This window comes from Natator depressus, chromosome 5 (assembly GCF_965152275.1).
Source record: "Natator depressus isolate rNatDep1 chromosome 5, rNatDep2.hap1, whole genome shotgun sequence".
NCBI classification, from domain to species: Eukaryota; Metazoa; Chordata; order Testudines; family Cheloniidae; genus Natator; species Natator depressus.
The window spans coordinates 94123793-94147797 of record NC_134238.1 but is presented as its reverse complement, the minus strand read 5'-3'; the positions used below and the strand labels follow the sequence as shown (position 1 = coordinate 94147797).

At 41.5% G+C, this 24005-nt stretch overlaps 1 protein-coding gene across 2 annotated transcripts in view; it reads left to right on the top strand.

The window, feature by feature from the left end:
- Positions 1 to 20366, top strand: part of GCNT1 (glucosaminyl (N-acetyl) transferase 1) — a 32978-nt gene extending 12612 nt beyond the window's left edge. The window contains exons 2-3 of one of the 2 annotated variants that reach the window (XM_074954069.1): positions 16353 to 16411; positions 17090 to 20366. In XM_074954069.1, the coding sequence (XP_074810170.1) occupies positions 17221 to 18513 (1293 nt within the window). In that variant the 5' untranslated portion in view covers positions 16353 to 16411; positions 17090 to 17220 and the 3' untranslated portion in view covers positions 18514 to 20366. Of the gene's footprint in view, positions 1 to 16352; positions 16412 to 16460; positions 16567 to 17089 lie in introns of those variants that run through there. The other variant, XM_074954070.1, reaches the window with a different exon arrangement.
- Positions 20367 to 24005: the final 3639 nt, after the last annotated feature.

Below are 24005 nucleotides of genomic sequence, written 5' to 3'. Positions count from 1 at the left end.
TCCATCTAAAGATCTCCAAATACCCCAGGCACTGTGTACAATTATCATTACTCATTTTATAGATGAGTAAACTGAAGTGCAGATAGTTTGTGATTTGTCCTGGGGTGATGAACAAGTTCAGAGTTGGAAATTTAATCGTGGTCTGAGTTCAATTCCTTCCCACAAGTTATATTCAAGCATAAAACAACAATCTTTAGTGAATGCTGTGCTCAAGTAAAGAGGCTTTGCACTTTGTCATAATTGTTAGTCTCACCCTTCAGTTTCATTTTCCCAAATGCAGAGCTTAACTCTTAAATTGATGGAGCAAATCTGCAGTTAAATCTTTGCCCATCCCCTTGAGAAACCGTAGTTAGGTGTCTATACTGGGGCTTACGTTGACTTAACTCTGTTTCTTGGATTGAGTTCACATCTCTGAACATTGTAGCTAGGTCATCCTAAGTGTTGGTCTAGACCAGACCTTAGTGGCTACCATTGAAGGGATGAGTTTTGATTCGGAGAGTAGGCAGTACACAAGTCAGCAGAGTTCAGAAGGTTGAAACAGCTAAAATAAGTAGATGGATGATTATGGAGCGAACCAATTGCTAAAATAAAAGATGATCACATCTTCTCTTCCTCTTTTCTGTAAAGGGCAGTCTTTGTCATGAATAACATGGGGTTGCAAGTATTGTCAAATCGCTGCTCACAATTAACTTAATGCAATTAATTGCAGTTTTAATCACACTGTTAAACAAGAGAATACCAATTGAAATGTATTAAATATTTTTGATTTTCTACATTTTCATATATATATATTGTGTTGTAATTGAAATTGAAGTGTATATTTTTATTACAAATATTTGCACTGCAGAAATGATAAACAAAAGAGATAGTATTTTTGAATTCACCTCATACAAGTACTGTAGTGCAATCTCTTTGTCATGAAAGTGCAACTTACAAATGTAGATTCTTTTTTACATAACTGCACTCTCAAACAAAACAATGTAAAACTTCAGCCAATCGCTAAGACAAACAAGTTTGTTTAAATATACAAGAGATAATGCTGCCATCTTCTTATTTACTATGTCACCAGAAAGTGAGAACAGGTATTTTCATGGCACTTTTGTAGCTGGCATTGTAAGGTACTTACATGCCAGATATGCTAAACCTTCATATGCCCCTTCATGCTTCAGCCACCATTCCAGAGGACTTGCTTCCATGCATTAATTAAATTTGTGACTGAACTCCTTGGGGGAGAATTGTATGTCTCCTGCTGTTTTACTCACATTCTGCCATATATTTCATGTTATAGCAGTCTCAGATGTTGACCCAGCACATGTTGTTCATTTTAAGAACACTTTCACAGCAGAGTTGACAAAATACAAAGAAGATACCAATGTGAGATTTCTAAAGACAGCTAAAGCACTGGACCCAAGGTTAAAGAATCTGAAGTGCCTTCCAAAATTTGAGAGAGACAAGATGTGGAGCATGCTTTCAGAAGTTTTAAAAAAGCAACACTCTGATGCGGAAACTACAGAACCTGAACCACCAAAAAAGGAAAATCAACCTTCTGCTGGTGGCATCTGACTCAGATAATGAAAATGAACATGCGTCAATCCACGCTGCTTTGGATTGTTATCAAGCAGAACCCATCATAAGCATGGGCACATGTCCCCTGGAATGGTACTTAAAGTATGAAGGGACATATGAATCTTTAGCGCATCTGGCATGTAAATATCTTGTGACGCCGGCTACAACAGTGCCATGAGAACGCCTGCTCTCACTTTCAGGTGACATTGTAAACAAGAAGCGGGCAGCATTATCTCCTGCAAATGTAAACAAACTTGTTTGTCTGAGCAATTGGCTGAACAAGTAGGACTGAGTGGACTTGTAGGCTCTGAAGTTTTACATTGTTTTATTTTTGAATGCAGTTATTTTTTTTACATAATTCTACATATGTAAGTTCAACTTTCATGATGGAGATTGCACTACAGTACTTGTATGAGGTGAATTGAAAAATACTACCTTTTGTTTTAACAGTGCAAATGCTTGTAATCAAAAATAAATATAAAGGGAGCACGGTACACTTTTTATTTTATGTTGTAATTGAAATCAGTATATTTGAAAATGTAGAAAACATCCAAAATATTTAAATATATGGTATTCTGTTATTGTTTAACAGTGCAATTAATCATGATTAATTTTTTTTAATCACTTGACAGCCCTACTAGGAATCTATTTTGAGTGAAGTGTGTGGGTATGATGTAAGACTTGGAACTGGTATAAATGAAATGAAGGGTGCAATTCTTGACAGTTCCAAACACTAGAGCTTTTACATGCAGCATTAGCCTGTAAGCATAGGCAGTGTGCAGAACGGCTTTTGGCAACTGAAGAATTCTTAAAAAATTGAAAACAAAATACAGGATAGTGTAAAGGTGACTGGAACTGTGACAGTAGTCTTCTCAAACTGTGGGAAAGAAACTATTCAACAAGCTGTATTCTTTGTAAACTGGAGAATATGTTGAGGATATTAATGGTAACATTTAATTTTAAGGCTCTTTGGTTCTGGCCACCTGTCAGTATTCCATGGTGTAAGGTGTTTATTATGATCTGTTCTCATTTCACTGGTAGATGATTGCCTTCCCTTCAGAAAGATGAAAACTAACTTTCTTTTTAATCCCTAATTTACTCAGCAGTACTGAGTACATTGGAGAAATAAACTCCAGCTTCTGAACTACAGTAGTTGTCTTAAAAATGGCCCCTCCTTATCCCCCATGTTGAGTGTTTAATTTCTTGTGTGCTGGGTGAGTATCAAGCTCTGTAGAAAATTCGGTCATGACTGACTCATAGCAATGATTCCTAGTGGCTGTGCCTAAACAGAGTTTTTTTTTTTTTTGTAAAACTAACGCTCATGCAGCTCCATCAGTACTAGCCACACTGGGAGTGCTCTTGTAGACTGGCCACTGGCATTTTTATCATAGCATCCTAAAGTCCTGCTCTGAGTAGGTGTGAAGCTCTTGAGCAGATAAATCGCTTTTTCTATCAACTGAAACTTGACATGTGCCACTGTACTTAAATCATGTTCTTCTAGTCTTCTTGGAAGAACTGGTAATTCTTCCCTTCAAACATGATCTACATTTCTAAGTAAACAAGCAGAAATGTTGGTTTGAGGGTAATCTGTAACAGGCTTCAGCTATTGGTTTCTGTAGTAAATAAAAATAATCCATACTCAGTTGTCTTTCTCTAGACCCTAAATTCACTTCTTACATAATAGATACCATTATTGTTGTAATTAGACAACCTTTGTAAGTCTACTAGATCTGGATATGATTCTGCTATGAATTTGGCAAATTAAAGGAAAAGTTAAAGCCAGATTAATGTATCACTGTCTTATTTTGTGAATTAGTCATTTTCTTTTTAATTACCAGATATTTCATCTCCTACAAGTACTGTAATAGTTTATGAAGATAATGAAGTAACATGCCCCCTCATTACAACAGTGCCTCATGTGATAATTTGCTGTTAAGTGGGGCCAAACTGTGCAGATGAGCTTCTGCAATTGAGACCATAAATTAGTAGTGTTGGTATACACTAAACTATCACTAAAGATCTATTTGGGTAACCCTCTTTTTAATCATGAAATACGACCAAATGATGATTGTAACTAAATTTGTAAAACTTGGAAAAGCTACATTAAGGTGCTTGTGTTCAGTAAAGAAATTATTTCGGTATTTGACTGGATTTTGAGTTCTCAGTAGTAATCTGGAATTACTTGACTGGGAGCATCTGAACTATTTTAGAGGTAATTATGACAAAAGTGAAGAGCTTTGTGGGAAACGGGTGGAATGCTTTTTGCCTCCAGTATTGTAATGATGGTGTAGTGTAGATTTGTGAGTAAAAGAAGGTAGTCCCCTGGCCCCACCTGCACTAAAGGAAACTACCACCTTTCTTTCTGAGTAGTTCTATTGAATATCTATTTTAAGTACCAAGATTGACTTCAATAGGGCTACTCAGTGAGCAAGTTATTACTCAATGAGGTGAGAGTGGCAGAACCTGAGCCAGCTGGGAGTAGCGGGGGGCAGCGAGTGCTAAATATTCCTAATGAAAATAGGAAGATGCTCTGGATAATCTAGCTACGTAATATCTGTGAGGATTTTAGTAGGGTAGGCAGTAAATATAATTTGGGACTTGTCTACAAAAATTCACCATGTTCTGAAATGGTCTTTTTAAGAATCATTTATACGTTGTCTTCAAATACCCAACTGGCCCGTACAGCCATGTTATGTCCTACTATAGCCAAAACTTTTAAAAATGGGTGCCTAAAGCAAAACTCTTATGTCCATATTCAGGCACTGAAATAGATGGCCTGATTTCTCCCCCTCCTCCCCAAAAGTGCTAGACATTGAACGGCTGCCACTGACCGTAGCTAGTTCAACATAACAATGTCAGAGCTCTGTAGAAGGATCATTTTGGAAATGGAGTTTCAGCAAAAAGGGTCATGGGATGACCTCTCATGAAATACTGCAGCATCTGTTCTCTAAAGGAAAACCAATTCAATAAGGAGGGTCCCAGAAAGGCACAGGGGAGAGGCAGGGAGAAAAATGCTGATGTCAGTGGATGATGCACTTTGGAAAATGAGTCCACTTAGATGTGGACTTATAGTTAGGCTTTAAACAAAACAAAAAATTCAAGTTTTCTACTGTTACACTACAACTGGTATAGTCTAAGTGGACTCAGCAATAGTGGATTTGACCTATAGTTCTCAGTAGACAAGTTTTTTATGTGAGACGATTGCTAAAAAATCTTTAAAAAATAAAATCATGTTCCTTTTCTTCCTCTCTTCCTATTGCCATCTTCTACACCAGACCTATAGTCTGTCTTTAGCTTGTTTTCCTTCTTGGTATCAGCTTCCTCAATGTAATAGCAAACCACTTTTGTCTATTGAGCAACTAGATAGACACCCTTTGCTGGCTCGTACCAGCCGACTTGGGCTCTGGGCTGCTTCATTGCTGTGTGGACTTCCGGGCTTGCTCTGGGACACACCTCCCGCTACCAGGGTCTTAGAGCCCAGGCTGGGGGGTGGGGAGGGGGTGCCATACCTTGGGCTCCAGCCCGAGCCCAGAAATCTACACAGTCACCATAAATAAATTGTGAACCTGTATTTAAGTTTTTAATTACAGCTGACATTCTTGTGCCTTGTGCTGGAGGTAACAATCTTCTGAAAAGTGATTACTAGCGGGAGAAAGACTTGAACTGGGAGGCATTATGAAAGGCTCTAAACCAGGGGTGGGCAAACTTTTTGGCCTGAGGGCCACACCAGGGAATAGAAATTGTATGGCAGGCCATGAATGCTCACAGAATTGGGGTTGGGGTGTGGAATGGGGTGAGGGCTCTGGCTGGGGGTTTGGGCTCTGGGGTGGGGCTGGGATGAGGAATTTGGGGTTTAAGAGGGTGCTCTGGGCTGGAACTGAGGGGTTTGGAGAGGAGGAGAGGGATCAGGGCTGGGGCAGGTGTGTGGGAAGGGGTGCAGGTTCCAGCTGGGGTTGCGGGCTCTGGGGTGGGGCTGGGGATGAGAGGTTTAGGGTGCAGGAGGGTGCTCTGGGCTGGGATCGAGGGGTTTGGAGAGAAGGAGAGGGATCAGGGCTGGGGCAGGTGGTTGGGGTGTGGGGAGAGGCTCGGGTGCAGGCTCCGAGCAACGCTTACCTCGAGTGGCTCCCGGAAGCAGTGGCATGTCCCTTCTCCGGCTTCTATGCATGGAGCAGCCCCCATCCCTGCTAGAGCACCGGAGCGGGGCCATGCTGCGGTGCCCCGGCTGGAGCAGGGCCAAGCCACGTGGTATGGCCCCTCACCTGGCTGGAGCACCGGAGCGGCACCCGGAGCCCAGCGTGGATCTGGCCCACGGGCTGTAGTTTGCCCACCCCTGCTCTAAACTGCTTATTTACTTAAACCTGGATAAGAACGTAAATGATGTACAAGATTAAATAACTGCTTCTTTGGTTGTTTAAACCAGTTCCTAAATAGCTGGAAGGAAATGAGTCCCTGCTGTTTCATCATTGATCATAAAATAGTTTTCTCCAGCATAGGGCTCACTGACCAAGTGTGGTTTTTAATGTATGCTTGGTGGCAAGCTTTTCTGTTTGTGTAAACTATGGAGCAGAGCCAAGTGCATACATGTCTCTAGCCCATTTTCTAAATTGCTTAGTCTTGTGCCTTTTAAAAAGTTGAATTCTAAATGGATCTTACCCTCTTGCTCAAAGTATACCTTACTTAAATACAACCATAGGATAGAGAAATACTTTCCTTTATGGTGCTTATTTATGCAGCTAATCTCAGTGTATTTTACATAGTGTTAATTTTGCTCCTTAACCAAACATTTAGCATGGGATTATGTTGTCAGAACACTTAGTTTATGTGTCTAAGTCACTACAAACCAACTTTTTAAAACACGTTTTTCTTGAAGAAACTCTTCTGCAAATTGAGTGCCGGAAACGATATGAAAAATCTAATCCAAGTATTGACCCAGTGTCAAATGCTCACATCATTAACAATTGCGGTGAGTTGTGTTGTCTGTCACATGTGGGAGGAGAGGAGGATTCTGGAGGGATAAAACATTTGATGAGTAGAATGTATGGAGATGGTTAATGAAAATAGTGCAGATCTGACCAGGTAGCTTTAATTAGTATCTAGTTTTTAGTCTAATTTATATTCTGTAGGTGACATTCAATGCTTAAATATCACTGTGATTGGAACCTATAGAAAAATCTACGATTAATTGGTAGGAAGACTGCCTGTGTAAGTTCTTCTGGGCAGTGAAATCCCCTACCATCCCATAGTACCCTTCAATGGAATGTGTATAAGAAGTGGCTAAGCAGGGGTCTCTGCCTTGTGGATGTAGCTTCCATGGCTACACACATCCTGATTGCTCAAACTTTTGGCAGGACTTGTGAATTTCACCCTATAGAAAGCAGTTTGGGTACTTGTCATGGTGAGAGATACTAATTTCTTCACTCCAATCTCCACCCTACCCCCTTTTTATGAAGCATTATTTGATGGGATATGGAGTGGGGGGGGGCGGGGGGAGGAGAGGCAGGGAAACTGGAAACATACCCAAAAAAAGTACAGGGTAATTGAAAAGAAACTGCAGTTAATCTTAAAGTAATCTGAGATTACCAGGGATACTTAGCAGATAGATATGGGTAAAATAGGATCTTGATTCTCACATACATCTACTAACTGCTTCAGTTTAGCCCCATTTACTGAGTATTTTGTACAGGTTCTTACACTGTGTTCATCCCCATAGTATCTGAGCACCTTCCAGCAGTGCATTGAGCAACAGAGCTAAGAACTATCACACCTTTTTGTTCTCTCCTCCTTTCCCCAGTGGAAGTGTGTGCATAATAGAAACATATATATTTTATATTATGTGTGTTTTGTTTTTAGAATTTGTGTGCGTGCGTGTGCATAATATAAACATATATTTTAAAACACATGTTGCTATATCTTAGAGAAGACAAGGTCAAAGAAATGTGCCTTGCACTTGGAGTGGAAGGTGAGAGGTTTGGGGTATGTCTACACTTACCATTTAAAGCGCAAAAAGTCCCTTTTTTGCGCTAAAACCATAGGAGCGTCTACACTTGTTAATGACTTTTTGCGGTGAAACTCAGAAGTTTTTACTGCAAAAAGAAAACCATCTTCATGAGAGGCGTACAGCTCTTACTGCTGTTCTTTTTGCACTGCTGTGAAAGTGAAGACACATTCCACCAGTGTAAACACCCTTTGGCCTCTGAAGGCTATCCCGCAGTTCCAAAAGCAACCACTCTGGCCACCATCTCCGCTGCTCTGATGCACAGACATCCGCCCCTCCCCCTGTAAGCCCCGGGAAGTTTGAAGCTCCCTTTCCCTTTGTTTGTAGATGTCGCGGGGAAAGCAGCCAGACAGCAGGAGGCTTTTAAAAAAATGCCATGGAAGAAGCCAGGAAGTAATGGGGCTCCTAAGACATGAAGCAGGGCAGCATGGGGCACTGAGCAGGGACCCAGAAGGCCTTCGGCTCACCCTCATCCCCCTTCCCACAAAATCGAGAGAACTGCACTGTGGGATAGCTGCCCTACAGCGCTGCTCTCATCCGCGACGGAAGTGCTGGTAGTGTAAACACTCTCTGACGCCTGAGGAATTGAGTGAGTACACAAACCAGCGCTTTGTTTTTACCGGTTCCCTATCACCAGTGAAACTTACAGCGCAAAAACTCTGTAAGTACAGACATACCCTTAGTGATGGCTCTTATTTCCTGTGACTGTTCATTCCACAATCTTGGGCCAGCCCCAAGAGAGCTCCAAAATTCAATAGATTACTTCTGTAACTACTGAATTTTTCAGTTTCTTACCAACACTTGATTGATTTTGATTTGATTTTTTTTGAAATGGGTTAAGAACTTTAAATAGCTCTTCAAAAGGGGAGGGGGGGAGCCTCTCTACCACATCCTTTTCAATTTTAAACCATCATTGAAGACTTCAGACATTATCTTGCATTTCTACTCTGTTGAAAGGAAATGCTTTCTAGAGAGTCAGACTCCTCCTGTCTTTTTGCTTTTTATGCTGTTTTGGTGGTCTTTAAAGCATTTATCAATGTATATCTCATTTGCAAAATCTATTTATGATTAACTGCTGCAAACATGTATTATGCACAGTTTTCATCATCCTTGTATTTAGTATTTTAATTCAAGCCACTGCCTTTTTGGGGGTGGGGAGGGGGGGAGTGGAATTGCAATAACCAAGCTGGTAAATAAAGTCTAAGAAATGATTGGGGAAGGCGGTGGATTTAGATTTGGAGCTGCTCTGTAATTTACGTTCACCTGCTTATTTTTGTTGTATGAATATATTGGTTTACCTTAATAGTCTGAGGGGGGAAATTGAGCAGGAACAGAAAGAGCAGCTCAAGATAAACCACTTCTCAGTAAGCACTTGAGAGCTAAGAGACCATGCCAGGATAGGAAAAAATCCCAGGAATGCAAGAAATTGAAAGAACTCTGGTAGGTTTAAGCAGCAACACTCTCTCAAGATGGGGGTGGTCATTTGGGAGAACCAGCCTGACACACAGGCAGCAATATGTTGGTGTTGCCCAAACAAAAAATGCTCCCCAGACTGGGCAGCTGCTGAGTGAAATTGACATGATTCTTGTCAGTTTCACAACTGCTGGTCAGGGGTGGGCCCCATAAAACCAAAAAGAATTATGTAAATTTCACTCTTCAGTTGCCAGGTCTTCTATGTCGCTATGTGCTCTGCCCCAGACCTGGGACCCCTGGTTGGTTCACCAGGCTGCAGGAGTTGGCCAGCCCAAGGAGAAAGCTGGCTGAGGAGTCTAGAAACCTTGATCTCTCTGGCCAGCCTGCATGATAGGGCTGCCCTGGAGTTTTAGATTTGGAAAGCCCATTCCAAACTTTCCTGGCTCTGTGGCAGGGAGCCCAGAGGCTCTGAGAGCCCCCAGGACTTGCAGGCTCCCAGCTCTGCAGCAAGGAGCCTGAGTTCCTGAGCTGCAGGGCTGCCCCAAAGCTGCAGGCCACCTGAAAACCAGAATAGGTTCCATCCGAAATTTTTCTAACCTGAGATGTTTTCACAGAACACTTCAGGTTGGTCAAAAGTAAGGGTGGCATGGTATGGTGTATTGCCACCCTTCCTTGTGCACAGCTGGTGGTGATGATGCTGCCTTCAGAGCTGGGCAGCCAGAGAGTAGTGGCTGCTGGTCAGGAGGCCGGAGGTGCTGGGGCTATGAACTGCCAAGCCCCAGCACAAATTAAGCCCCAAACGCTACTATTCTTAAGCTATATGAAAGAAGTATATGCATTGCTTAAGTTTTTGAGGACAACTTTAAATACTAAGCTGTTGATCCTGCCCGCCAATATACTGGCCCATGGTTGGTTTGTTTTGTTTTTTAAAGAAAACACAAACACTACCTTTCTTGTTGCCAGACTACAAGCGTGAGGCAGCAAGGCTCCTTGAAACCTATGAAACTGTGAAAGTTGTGGAGTTGCTACAAAAACCAAAACACTATGTGACTTTGGAGAGGGGAAAAAGTGCTTCCCTTTATTCTGTTCTTTGTCAAATAACTTGCTGCTTTTTCCTAATTTTGTTCAACTTAATACTGAGTTGTTAAAATATCTTTCTTCTCTTGAAGAAGCAGAGGCCAGGTCTAAATATACTGGTTCAAAAACTAACTTTTGGTTAGGTTGTGGTAATTTTTTATTAAGAAGGGGAAAAGCATCCTGGCATAAAGATGATTTATATTGATATAGTTTATTCCTCTTCCCATACAAGAATAAGCTATAACTGGTATAAAGCAACTTTATTCTAGCAAAACTGCATCCACATTAAAGGGTTCTAACAGCATCCACACTAGAAGGTTATAACAGCATTCACACTAAGGAGATTATACCAGTGTTAAAGTTTAAAGCAGTACCACTTTCTACGTGGACAAGCCCTGATAATGAATCCTTTCGAAAATGTGACCTGCTTTTTCTATTCTCTCTACTCCCCAAAGAAGAATAATTTCTTTTGACCTAAGGTGTAAATGTGTGCTAACTGACAGCAACCTTGGTTAAAGAGGTTTTTTGGGTTGGTAGGCAAAACTATACAATTGTAAAACAGTTGGAGGTAGGTCAACCTAATCTAAATGAAGTTTCTAATTTTATCTCTTACTCAAACGTAGCCACTGCTGAAATTTTATGTTGTTCAGAGTTGCTTAGACCCTGTCTACATTATACAGTTTCGTTGGCAAAAGGCAGCTTTTGCCGACAAAACAGTGGAGGTGTACACACTACAAGGCTACTTTTGGCTGCAAAACTCTGCTGTTTTGCCAACAAAATAAAACCACCTTGATGAGAGGCATAGAGCTTTTTGCAGTGAAGTTAAAGCAACAAATCATCAGTGTAGATGCTGCCGCTATGTTGACATAACTGGCCTCCCCCGGTATCCCACAATGCTTGCCGTGACCATTCTGCTCATAAATATTTTGAACTTGGCTTGGCTGCCCTGCAGGCATGCACCCTTTCCCTTTCAACATGGAGAGCTCACAAGCTGCTGAGGAGGCTGCTGCTGGCAGCTGAGGGGGCTGTAGGAAAACTCTGAAGGAATCATTAACATGGAATTGACTCTCTCAGGCTGGCAGGTAGAATGGGCTGCTGCTGGTGGGGGAGGTGGACGGGGAGGGACTGCTCTGTCTGCTGTCTGAACTTAAAGAAGCAGTATGCCGACATACTCTTCCCCCAGCACACACACTGTTTCTGTCTGTCCCCCCCACATACACTTCGGCTGAATCTTGTAGGATGCCAGTGAAACAGTGCTGGTTTCTCAGTCGCATCATGTGACACTGTACCTGCCCCATGAGGCACTGCAAACCCTTCCCAAAGCACCCCGCTGCCAGTTTCACAATGGGATAACTACCCAGAGTGCACTGCTCTCTGTGTTGATGCAAGAGCTGCTAGTGTGGATCTGCTCTGCCGACACCAGGAGCATAGTGTGGATATGCAACAGTACTTTAATTAAAGCGGCATAATTTTTGTCAACAAATCTCTATAGGTTAGCCATAGCCTTATATTCTACTATGTAGTTGCCCTTGTCCTAATCCTGCAGTATAGTACATGTTCTCCGACTTTGCCCTGAAATGTATCCTGTTCCTAAACAAATGTCTTGATCACTCTTCCCTAGTTAGTATGGCAGAGATTTTGACCAGGATTTGTTCTTGCCTAAGTATGGGAACTTCCTTGGTCACCCTTCAACCAGCTGATACTAGATTGGTCCTTAGTGTCCTAGCAAAACCCTTTGCCAAAAGCTTTCCTATTCCCCGACTGCTTCCAGAGTTATCTCAGATTATTTGATAGAGTAGTTCAACAAGTGTATTGGGGGAGAGAAGAAATTTAATGCCCCAGCAACATTAACTTTCCACTTTCAATCTACAATGTCCTCTTTCTGTTGTTGTATTTCATTGCCAATGTTGCATCAGAATATTTCTCCCAGAATCAAATGAGTGGCTGTTAGTTTTTTCTTTTAGTAATCTGCTTCTTTTGGATGCTGTAGCACATTTGTAAACACCCATGCCAGTGAAGAATGAGAACATGTTTCCGTCTCAGAATTTACTCCTCCTAACATTCTGATATTTACCTTAGGGCTAGTCTACACTGGCAATGTTAAAGTGCTGCCGTGGCAGTGCTTTAACCAGGGCCGGCTCTACGTTTTTTGCCCCCCCCCCCCCCCCAGAAGAAAAAACAAAAACAAAAAACCTGCCGAATACACTGCCACCGGAGAGAACAGGAACATGGAAGGGAGCTGCCGCTGACAGCGAGACCTGAGTCAGAAGAGTTGCCGCCGAATTGCCACCGCGGGAAACAACAGAGAGGGGCTGCCACCAGGGCTGCTGCCGGAGCGCTGCCCCTTCAGCAGCGCTGCCCCAGGCACCAGCCTGCTTAGCTGGTGCCTGGAGCCGGCCCTTGCTTTAACGTGGCTTGTGTAGTCGCGGCAGAGCGCTGGGAGAGAGATCTCCCAAAAAAACCACCTCCACGAGGGGCGTCACAGGCGTGCTACCAGTGGTGGGAGTCTGGCTCCTAGCACGGGTGTACTGTCTACACTGGCGCTTTACAGCACTGAAACTTGCTGCGCTCGGGGGTGTTTTTTCACACCCCTGAGCAAGAAAGTGGCAGCACTGTAAAGTGCCAGTGTAGACAAGCCCTTATGCTCTTCCTTTAAATATATTCCCTATAGGTTACACTTTATCTTTATTGCAGTTAGTTAGACCAGAGACAAGACTATATCAAAACCTATACAGCCCTATGAGAGTATTTGGGAAGAGCTGATCAGAAACAATAAGCTACATTGCTACAGACCCTATAGAGAAACTTGACACTCGATATGTTAATTAGAATGGTAGACTTCCACACCTCTTTACTCATGTGAATGACTGCACAAGTGCAAAATAGTAAGGGATTTGAGACCTTTGTGCCTCACTGGGTGGGGAACGCAGTCGTATTTCTCTGATTGCCTTCGTTCTGTGAAGGGAACTATATAAAGCCCTTGTGCAGAAACTTGTGATAAGCAGTAATAATGGATTCTGGGAAACTTTCTGTAGAAAAGTACCTTGAACAAAGGAGGAAGAAAAGAATGCCAGCTCTACACTATAAACTTATCTGTATAACTAAGTCGCTCAGACGTGTGAAAAATCCACACCCCTGAGTGAGGTAGTTACACCTACCTAGCCCCTAGTGTAACAGCACTATGTGAACAGGCCGTCAGAGCTACTGCCGCTCGTGGAGGTGGATTAATGTCCCGATGGGAGAAGCTCTCCTGTCGGCAGAGTAGCATCTTCACTGAAGTGGGTACATCAGCGTTTGAAGTGTAGACCTGCCCTGAGAAACTGATGGAAAGGGCTTTAATGTTATGGGGGTGATTGATAGCAGTTCTGTGGGTTAAAACTACCACTTCCCTTCCTCCCATCCTCTTTAGGAAGATGGGAAATCTCCTTGGTAATCCTATTCCACGCAACTCTGTATAGGTGTGGAGACTCTTGTGGATGAGTGGAACAGCTTTGTCATACCACCAGTGTAATGCAGAGCTGTAGACTTTATTTTTGCCTGTTTATAAAGCCAGCCCTTTACTTTATGAACAGTTACTGTAGACACTAGGTGGAAACTGAACCAAAGAGTTACCATCTTGTTTAATTTCCCTTCTGCAGAATAGAGAGTTTACAGCTAATTTGAGTTTGCAGAAAACTATTTTAACTGTTATATAGATGGTTGCACATCTGAGGAGGCACTGATGTGTGTCAGATGAGTTTATTTAAACAAGAATATGAAACTACTGCTGTTAACTTCAGAGGACACAGTATAAGCATGTGTATGTAGTTGGGGTGAGCTATTTCTGGTCCAATTCCATATCGTTCTACTACCACAATGGAAAATCTGACCCAGAGCACTTATTTCCTATAAAATGATATATAAACACTCAAAATTGCAAATGCAGTGGGACTAATGAATTGTTGTGGGATCCATTTAGTTTGGAGACTGATGGAATCCTAGGAGTCCGCATGGAGAGTAGCATTGGTCCCTCAAACATTTTGTTTTTTGGCTACATATAAGTGCTCTAATAAGAGCAAACTTTACTTGGTTATTCCTTCCCCTCCAGCACTCTACCCGACTGCTGTCTATTTCCTCTCCCTTGATGCAGAATGAAACTTCTCTTGCTGGCTGGAGCTACCACTACCGTAATCTCTCAATGTCACCTTGCTGTGTGAGTTTGCTGTCCTGTAGATTTGCTAACTCTCCAGTTTCGTTGTCACTTGCTGCTAATTTAAACATTTTTGACTATACATTGAAGAAACGGCCCTGTGTGTGTGTGTGTGTGTGTGTGTGAAAACTGCTTCTGAGAATCATGATCTGGGCTGCAACTAGTAAGCATCCTCAAATGAAGACTGACCGGCATCACCAAGTAAGCTTAGAAGCCACAGTTTGAGAATCATAAATTACAAGTTAAAATTTTAGCAGACCTTAAATTCATACTGAGCAGGTTGCAAAAAAACAGGCTTAATGCAGTTCTTCAGTTATGGAAATCTCAAGCCTTGATCATTTGTCTCTGTTTGAAATCTAAAAACAAATTGTTAGAAGGTAATTTGGAACTGGCAGTAATTGTTTTTCAATAAACAGCTTGGCAAACAAATTGAAATTTTTATTGGAAATTTTTAAATTTGGATGAAAATATTTTGTTTTCCCTTTTCTTCCTCCTGCACGCCCATTCCACCAGGAATTGGGGTGACAGTGGGGAAGGAAGACAGATACCAACAAAACTTTTGGCACTCTTCGCTTTATAGAAAAACTTTTTTGTTAAATTTTTCATGGAACAAAAATTGTGTTCCAATATTTTTTTGCAGAAAATATTTTTATTACCAGTTTTATAAGTAATACTTACATTTCTACTGATTTTTTGCAAGTGTAAACATGACTTTGTATGAATTTGGTTGTCTTCCACGGTGATCTTGAATAGTAGTTAGTAAAAAGTTTTAATGCTTTTAGTTTCCAGATTGAAATACTGGCAAGTGTTCTCACTGAAAATTATGGACTCCCATCACCATCTCTCCATATATTCATTGAGCATTTTGTTTCCTATTAAATAAAGCAGTGGTTTTCAAACTGTGGGTCGGGACCCCAAAATGGGTAAATGGGGTCGCCAGGGCTGGTGTTAGACTTGCTGGGGCCTGGGGCCAAAGTGCAAGCCCCACCTCCCAGGGCCGAAGCTGAAACCTATGCCCCACTGCCCAGAGCCAAAGCCCAAGGGCGTCAGGGCTCAGGCTACAGTCCCCTGAGCTGGGGCTGAAGCCCTTTGTTTTTTGGCTTTGGTCCCCCACACCTGAGGCGGCGGAGCTCAGACTTTGGCCCCTGCTCCTGGGGTCACATAGTGATTTTTGTTGTCAGAGGGGGGTCACAGTGCAATGAAGTTTGAGAACCTCTGAAATAAAGTACTTGAAACTAAAACCTGAATGTTCTTTAGAGTTAATTAAATGATCTATTTAAAAGTAGAATTGGATATTTAGTACATTAGATGCAACATAATTGTTTATAGACCTCCACTGTCTTATTTATTGTTTGCATTATTTTTCCCTTTCGTGCTGTCTCAATATTGTTTACATGTAAACCTGGAAGGGGAGGTAGAGAGAAGAGAGAAAAGGGAAAACAAAGTTTTTGACCAAATGTAGCTTTTAATTTTTTGCAAGCATATTTGTGAATACAAATAAAGTGTCACTCTTGAACTATTACCTGTTTAGTTGATCCAGATTCCAGAGATTCTTGGCAAACTCTTCTGCAGATGCATGACTGCCCAGATGTCTCCAGACTCTGTCCATCTATTTACAGGACTCTTCATTATGTATCTTTATAGAAAATTTGACTGGAGAATGTTCAAGTGGGTGGGGGTTAAGATATTTTAATTAAGGGTTAGTGGACATAAAATATGCACTGTACATTGCAGGTGAACATGTGAAGATATATATCGTAGTGCTTTGAATTTATAACAAACTCAGATTTTCATTTATTTCGTTCTTTGTGTATTGGATATTTCATATGAAATCCTGTAGTTGTATCTAGAGAGAAATTAGGGCTATTCCTATATTTCTCTCAACACTCTGTAGTCCATGTTTATCTAGTAGCCAGCTCTCTAACAATTGAGTAAGCTGTCGTATGCATAGAGTGATATGAAAGACAGCTTCAAAAGTGCAATTTAAATACCTATTTAAAAATAGACCACAAAATAGCAATACCATGTCAATTAGAGAGCTGTCTTCAGGAACTCTCTGAAAGCTAGATGACTATGTAACACTAAATTATTTTTTCCCCTTCTCTTTTTCAGATCTTTCCTGAAAGAAGCCCTAGGGTCACATCACTGCTCATTCTTCAGTATGTTTAAGGGTCTGTATCACAAGAATAAAATGCTGAATGTGCATGGGGGCTGTATTTCAAATGAGAGGATGAAGTGTGAATCGTTTCCCCAGTAAATGAGTTGTAAATTGAAATGCCAACAAATCTTTGATGGAGTGTGCGTAAAATGTCCCTGTTAAATTCAGGTTGGAATATTTACTATAAATACTTAAGCTACTAACACTTCACATTCTCTGTATTGCACAAAACCTCAGTTGGTTCACTAAATTATTTCATCTGATATGGGTAAACCAGTTCTGTCTAGGGGACAAAACAATTTTCTTTCTATTGCATTTTAAAATGACAACATTTTTAAAAGGGATTCAGCGGATCTAAGTAATCTATCTTAGACCAGCCATGCCAGAATTAACACGCTTCATCCAATAATGCAGTAGAAATTATGGTATGAGGGAGAAATTAACATTTGAATACAGAGCTTCAATACTAGAGCTGGTCATAAAATGGGAAAACTCAGACTGTATCTAAACTTTCACCACCCAACTCATTACATTTTCTAAATTGCAGGAAACTCCTTTTAACTAAACTGTTCACCATTAAAGCAAAGACTTTTAAAATCAACTTTTGATTTAAAAGCCACATGTAAAATGTAGAATTGAATTGCAGAATAACTGTATTAGGAATGACTTGTATTTTTTTTTGTTGTTTTAGGGCTTTTCCTCCAGTGTTCAGTGCATATACACACACTTTTGAGAAATGAGAACAGATGACTCTGAAGCTGTTGAAGTGGGTTTGAGATCATGAGTACAAAGAAACTTTGTTTAGCCAAGTGAAGGTATCCAATGTGGTCTGAAATGCTGAGAAGAAAATTTCGTTTTTGGCATATTTTACGCTTCAGGCACCTCCTCGTGCTACTTCTTATTTTAGTGGCCTTTTCTGTTCTAAAAAGTAACCAAAAGCTGGACTTCTTGAGTCAGAGACATCTAGAGCTGACTGGTGAAGATCCTACCAGTAATATTAACTGCTCTAAGATACTGCAGGGTGATATAGAGGAAATTCAAAAAGTAAAGCTTGAGATGTTAACTGTGTCATTTAAGAAACGCCCTAAGCTAACAGCAAGTGATTATATTAATATGACAACAGATTGTGCCTCTTTTACCAAGATGCGGAAGTATATTATGGAACCACTCAGTAAAGAAGAAGCTGAATTTCCAATTGCCTATTCAATAGTGGTATATCACAAAATAGACATGCTTGATAGACTTCTAAGATCAATCTATGCTCCTCAGAATTACTACTGTATTCATGTTGACAAAAAGTCTCCAGAATCTTTTCTGGCAGCAGTTAAGGGAATTGTGTCCTGTTTCAATAATGTCTTTGTTGCCAGCCAATTGGAGAGTGTAGTGTATGCTTCGTGGAGCAGGGTACAGGCAGACCTCAACTGCATGAAAGATCTCTACAGGAGAAGTACAAACTGGAAATATTTGATAAATCTTTGTGGTATGGACTTTCCTATTAAGACCAACCAGGAAATGGTGGAGAAATTGAAAGCCCTAAAGGGTGAAAACAGCTTAGAAACTGAGAAAATGCCTTCCAGCAAAGAAATACGATGGAAAAAACACTATGAAATTGTTGATGGTAAGCTAAAGAACATGGGAATAGACAAACAACCTCCACCTCTTAGTACACCTGTTTTCTCTGGCAGTGCCTATTTTGTTACTAGTAGGAGATTTGTAGAGTATGTGCTAGAAAACAGCAAAATCCTTGAATTTATTGAATGGGCTAAAGATACCTATAGCCCTGATGAATACTTGTGGGCTACTATTCAAAGAATCCCTGAAGTTCCAGGGGCTGTTTCTTCCAGTGACAAGTATGACGTTTCTGACATGAATGCTCTTGCCAGGTTTGTGAAGTGGCATTATTTTGAAGGGGATGTGTCAAAAGGTGCCCCCTATCCTCCGTGCAATGGAATTCATGTGCGCTCTGTGTGTGTGTTTGGAGTGGGAGACTTGAACTGGATGTTAAAGAAACACCATTTATTTGCTAACAAGTTTGATACTGATGTTGACCCCTTCGCAATTCAGTGCTTGGAAGAATATCTGAGAGATAAAGCTTTGCATCAACACAAAAATTAAAATGCTATCTTGTGTTTGGTATGACAGCTTCACACTGATAAGGCTGTCATGCAGATAAAATATTATGTAGTGATGATTTATTAGTGTGTTGCACCTTACTCATCGCCTTGGTATGAGCATGAGAAACTCCACTTGGGGTATATATGATATGTTCGGTTCAATTCAGTCTCACCTGACTACTTTTTCCCCACAAATTTCCATACCACATACTCTTATTATTGGAAGAGGTCCAAGCCTCAAAATGCATATTTGGGGTCAAGAGAGCTACTCTGGTAAGTCCAGCTATTCTTGTGTAACATTTCAATAGTAGCCTTTCAGGTTTTTTGGTTGTGGTGTTTTGTTTTTGTTTTTTGATCTCTGCTACTATTCAATTCAAAGCCTTAAAAAACAGAACCCCCTGATCTTGTGTGGCCATAACTCCATCCTTTTTCATAATCTTCTATTACTGTTGGGCATGGGGTGGAGAGAAAGCTAGACTGAGCAAGCATGTAGATGCAAAAGGATCTCAGGGAATGCATGTCAGGAATTCTTTAAAAAACAGTTAAAAGGGAATTGATCAATATGCCAAAGCTAAGACTTTTGCAGTGGTTCCACATGTATTCTGGGATACATACTTCTGAATCCTCTTTTCTGAAAACCTTGAATTTAAGTTGAAATATTCACCAAGCAACTACAAGGCCTTGTGTTTAAAGTACACTTCTTACAGTAATGTTTTGTGTGCTTGTTTTAGTTTAAAACTATTTTAAAGTTGAACAATTACATTTTAATTTCAGAGACATTTATAGCTTTAATCTGCAATGTCCATCTTCTCAGGGGAATTTATTATTCTGGGCCTGTTAGGATATAAATGTTGATATCAAGTTTATTTTTTTGTGCATAATGTCACTTCTCTACACTTGTAATTTTTTTTTAACTAGTCTATGAGGATTGAATTAATTCTTTTATGTTGCAACTCTAACTGGCAGAGCTGCTGGGCTCAACTTTCTGAAAGAGTTAACGTACATCAGTCTACCCACTTGTACCTCAGAACATTTAAACAGTTACTGAATATTCAGACAAATAAATTATTTTTCTAAGTGAAACTCTGTTTTCTCTTGACATTTGAAAGTCCTCTCTTAAAGCACTGTCAAAATATAACTGACTGTGATCGTTAGCATGATTTGGCCCCAAGTTAACAAATCTCTGCCTTGCTCAGGTAGGTGGCTCCCAGTCAGAGTAAATTCAGTGGGGCTACTTCTGTGCATAGAATGGAGGATGTATCTTCAATGTGCATTATAACAGGACTGACATAAAAGTAGTCAGCCTTTTAGGCCTAACTCTTGAAACTATTTCCAAACTTCTTGGGATGAAGAAGATATGGTAGCCGAGACTGAAGCTTAGTATAGTGGGTTGTACACCAATAGTAAGCGATTAAAGTTTAAAAATGTGTATATACTTTTTATGGTTTTGATCCTTTAAATGTGTAGATGAACAATATTACTCCTAGCAGGAGTTGTATTGAAACCAGTGTTGCTATTCATATGTGTAACTTAGCTGCATACTTGTTTGCAAAATTATACCCTCTGACATCAGAACTAGGGCTGAGAAACCTGCTGTGGAGAAAGTCATTAAGGAAGATGGAACCACAAGGTATAAATACATCAAATTTTCTGAGATGTAGGAATGGGAAGAAACACTTCAGGTCTCTTTTGGGGACACGCTTCATTTTGGTAAAGACAGTTAAATCTTAAAAAGTACGGGTCTGTCTTCCAAAGGGATCTGCAACAACTTTGAATGCTATCAGAGGAAAGTTCTAGCTGTCTTTTTGCATCTGGTAAGGCCTAAAAAAGCAGCTATTGTGGTAGATGTGACAAAAGCAAGATTGTAGACTACACTCAAACTCCTTGAATGTAAGCACTGCCTTGGTGTTAAAATTCAAACTATTCCTTAGTGCTGCTTTTACTGCAGTCTGATAAACTGTATAAAGACAGTTGTGAAACTTTCTCCATTCAGTACCTACCTATTGTCTAAAACTGTCATAATTTAATTCTTTGGAAACATCTTTATATCTAGTTGCATTTTAACATAGGAATTCCACTTCTGCGTCTAAATTAAAGATAAAGCTTAGGGGTTTAGGCCTATATCCTGTAACCCACTTACAATATTATTTTCTACTTCATATGAAAAGAGCAAAATATTTAACGTGATTTCTCTTCCCTTGCCCTTCCAAAAATGAATCTGTTTCTAAGGATCTGCGACGTTGTTACCTCTGCCAATTTTAATCAAACACAAGATTTAGCCCATTGCCATACACAGTGAAAACTCCAATATCCTTTTAAAAAAAAACAAACCCAAACCTGAAGCAACTGATATTTCTTTTAGCACTAAAATAAGCTGCCCCTGGCTTTAAAACTTTGGGTTAACTACTGCTTTAGGTAGGGTTGCCAGGTTTTTGAATGGAATGCCTGGTCAAAAAGGGACCCTGGGGGCTCCTGTCAGAGCTGCTGACCAGGCCGTTAAAAGTCTGGTTGGTGGGGCTGGCAGGTTCCCTACCTGGCTCCGCGTGGCTCCCCAGAAGTAGTGACATCCCTCCCTTCCTAGGCAGAGGGGCGGCACCCGCAGGTGGAGACACAGCGCAGAGCTGCCTGGCCATGCCTATGTCTAGAAGCCAAGGGCTATGTCTCGGCTTCCAGGGAGCCCCCTGAGGTAAGTGATACCTGGAGCCTGCACCCCACACCTCCTCCCATACCCCAATCCCCTGCCCTAAGCCTGCACCCAACTCCCTGCCCCAGCCCTGAGCCTCTTCCTGCACCCTGAACCCCTCATTTCTGGCTGCACCCTAGAGCCCGCACCCCTAACCCAGAGCCTGTACCTCCTCCCATACCACAACCCTATGCCTCAGCCCAGAGCCACCTCCCACACCCAAAACCTCTCATCCATGACCCACCCCAGAGCCCAAATCACATTCCAGAGCCCCCTCCCGCACCCAGAATCTCATTTCTGGCCCCACCTCGGAGCCTGCACCCCCAGCCGGAGCCCTCATTCCCTCCCACACCTCTGCCCCAGCCCAGGGAAAATGAGTGAGTGAGAAGGTGGGGGAGAGTGAGTGACTGAGGGAGGAGGGATGGAGTGAGCAGGTTTGGACCTAACAGAAGGGACAGGGCAGGGGGTGAGATAAGGGTGTCTGGTTTTGTGTGATGAGAAAGTTGGCAACCCTAGGTTCAGGGACCTTTGTATGTTCCTGGGGAGGCTGCTACAACTAGTCTATAAGTAGCTAGTCTTCCATTACAAATGTAAGCTCAAAACAAAAGTGACTCTAAAGTATACTGCAATGGTCTCAATTGACCAGTTCCATGGAGGATTTAATCAAACAAAAAGCTTCAAGTAAAAGGCAACAACTCAGAGCGGATCAGACTGGATTCTATACTAATCTGTATACAGTACAACAAGAAATAACTGATACTATTACAACTGTTTGTTTGTCAACTTTTTATTCTGCAGCAATTACTGTTCTGTAGCAGTTTCATTTAACACACGTGGGTCCTTAAGAAAGACTAAGTTTAAGTATGCTATGTGAGCCAAAATCCACAATAAATAAAGCCAAAGCTTAATTATTTGCACTAGCTGCATGTGTGGTGAAACTGCAAAGCTGTTTCTGATTGGATTCTCGTGCATGCTTTCAACTTTAGTTGCAAGAGCCTCGACCAGTGGTGAGCAACCTATAGCCCATCAGGGTAATCTGCTGTTGGGCGACATGACAGTTTGTTTACATTGACCAGCTGCGGGCGGCCATGCCTGCGGACAGTCAGTGTAAATGAACTGTCTCGTGGCCTGCCAGGGGATTACCCTGATTGGCCGCATGTTGCCTGTGGGCCACAGGTTGCTCACCACTGGCCTAGACTCCCCTGTAAGCAGTATTTTCTAGGGGGCTGAGTTACTTCCAGTAGCTGGGGCTTTAAGAAAAACACCAAACTGTGAGACAAAATTGCAAGAGCTGGCAACACTGAAAGCCCTGTCCAGAGACCTACCACCCTCACCAGCTACTGCTGCCATCCCCATCAAAAGTATCTTCAATTTGTTCATATGTTTGCAGCTTCCGTCTAACATCCATGAATATGAAAAATGCTCTTCCCTAGTGCTCCACTTGAAAAGTGGCAACTTAGATACTTCATCTTCAAACTTGGCTTGACTTCTGAGTTACTTTAAAGAAAACTGGCTTGGTCAACTTTAAAAGTAATGTATGTTTAGAGGTAGCAATTTTCATATGCTTGCACTAACCTTTTCGCCAGTAGACCTTGTAAGTAGGATAACTTTAGTTCAGGCAAACTGAATGCTTCCTCTGATGACTAACTCCATGTTTCTTCCCATGCAAACAAAAATGCAAAAAAAGAATTTCAGTACATATAAACTAGCACTAGGGCAGAAGATTCGAATACTCAGACTGGAGTACCTAATGGTCTTAATGTTTTTGAACCTTTTAGAACAAGCTTTTTCAAAAGCATATTAGTGAGTTAGGTGCACAGGTTCCATTTACTTTCATTGGGATGTGTGCTCCTTAGGCACTTCTGAAATCCCATTTATACTTCACCCACTAGTGTTAAATTAAATGACTCACCTCCCCAATATTAATGTATTTCTATTCTAACTATGGAAATAGAACAGATAAATAACTATATAGTGATAAAGTAGCACAGTTGTCCTAGTAACAGATACCATACCAGAGTGCTATTTCAGTTGACCAAAGGCTGACTCTATTCCTAAAGACAGGTTTCAGAGTAACAGCCGTGTTAGTCTGTATTCGTAAAAAGAAAAAAGAAAAGGAGTACTTGTGGCACCTTAGAGACTAACCAGTTTATTTGAGCATGAGCTTTCGTGAGCTACAGCTCACTTCATCGGATGCATAGCATATCGTGGAAACTGCAGAAGACATTATATACACACAGAGACCATGAAACAAAACTTCCTCCCACCCCACTGTCCTGCTGCTAACAGCTTATCTAAAGTGATCATCAAGGAAGGCCATTTCCAGCACAAATCCAGGTTTTCTCACCCTTCCCACCCCCCCCCCCCACACACACACAGACAGACACACATACAAACTCACTCTCCTGCTGGTAATAGCCCATCCCTCTTTGAAACCTCTCTTTATAATGCGCATGATAATCAAGGTGGGTCATTTCCAGCACTAATCCAGGTTTTCTCACCACCACCCCCCCACACCCCCCTCCAAAAACCACACACACAAACTGTGGTTTTTGGAGGGGGGTGTGGGGGGGTGGTGGTGAGAAAACCTGGATTAGTGCTGGAAATGACCCACCTTGATTATCATGCGCATTATAAAGAGAGGTTTCAAAGAGGGATGGGCTATTACCAGCAGGAGAGTGAGTTTGTATGTGTGTCTGTGTGTGTGTGTGGGGGGGGGGTGGGAAGGGTGAGAAAACCTGGATTTGTGCTGGAAATGGCCTTCCTTGATGATCACTTTAGATAAGCTGTTAGCAGCAGGACAGTGGGGT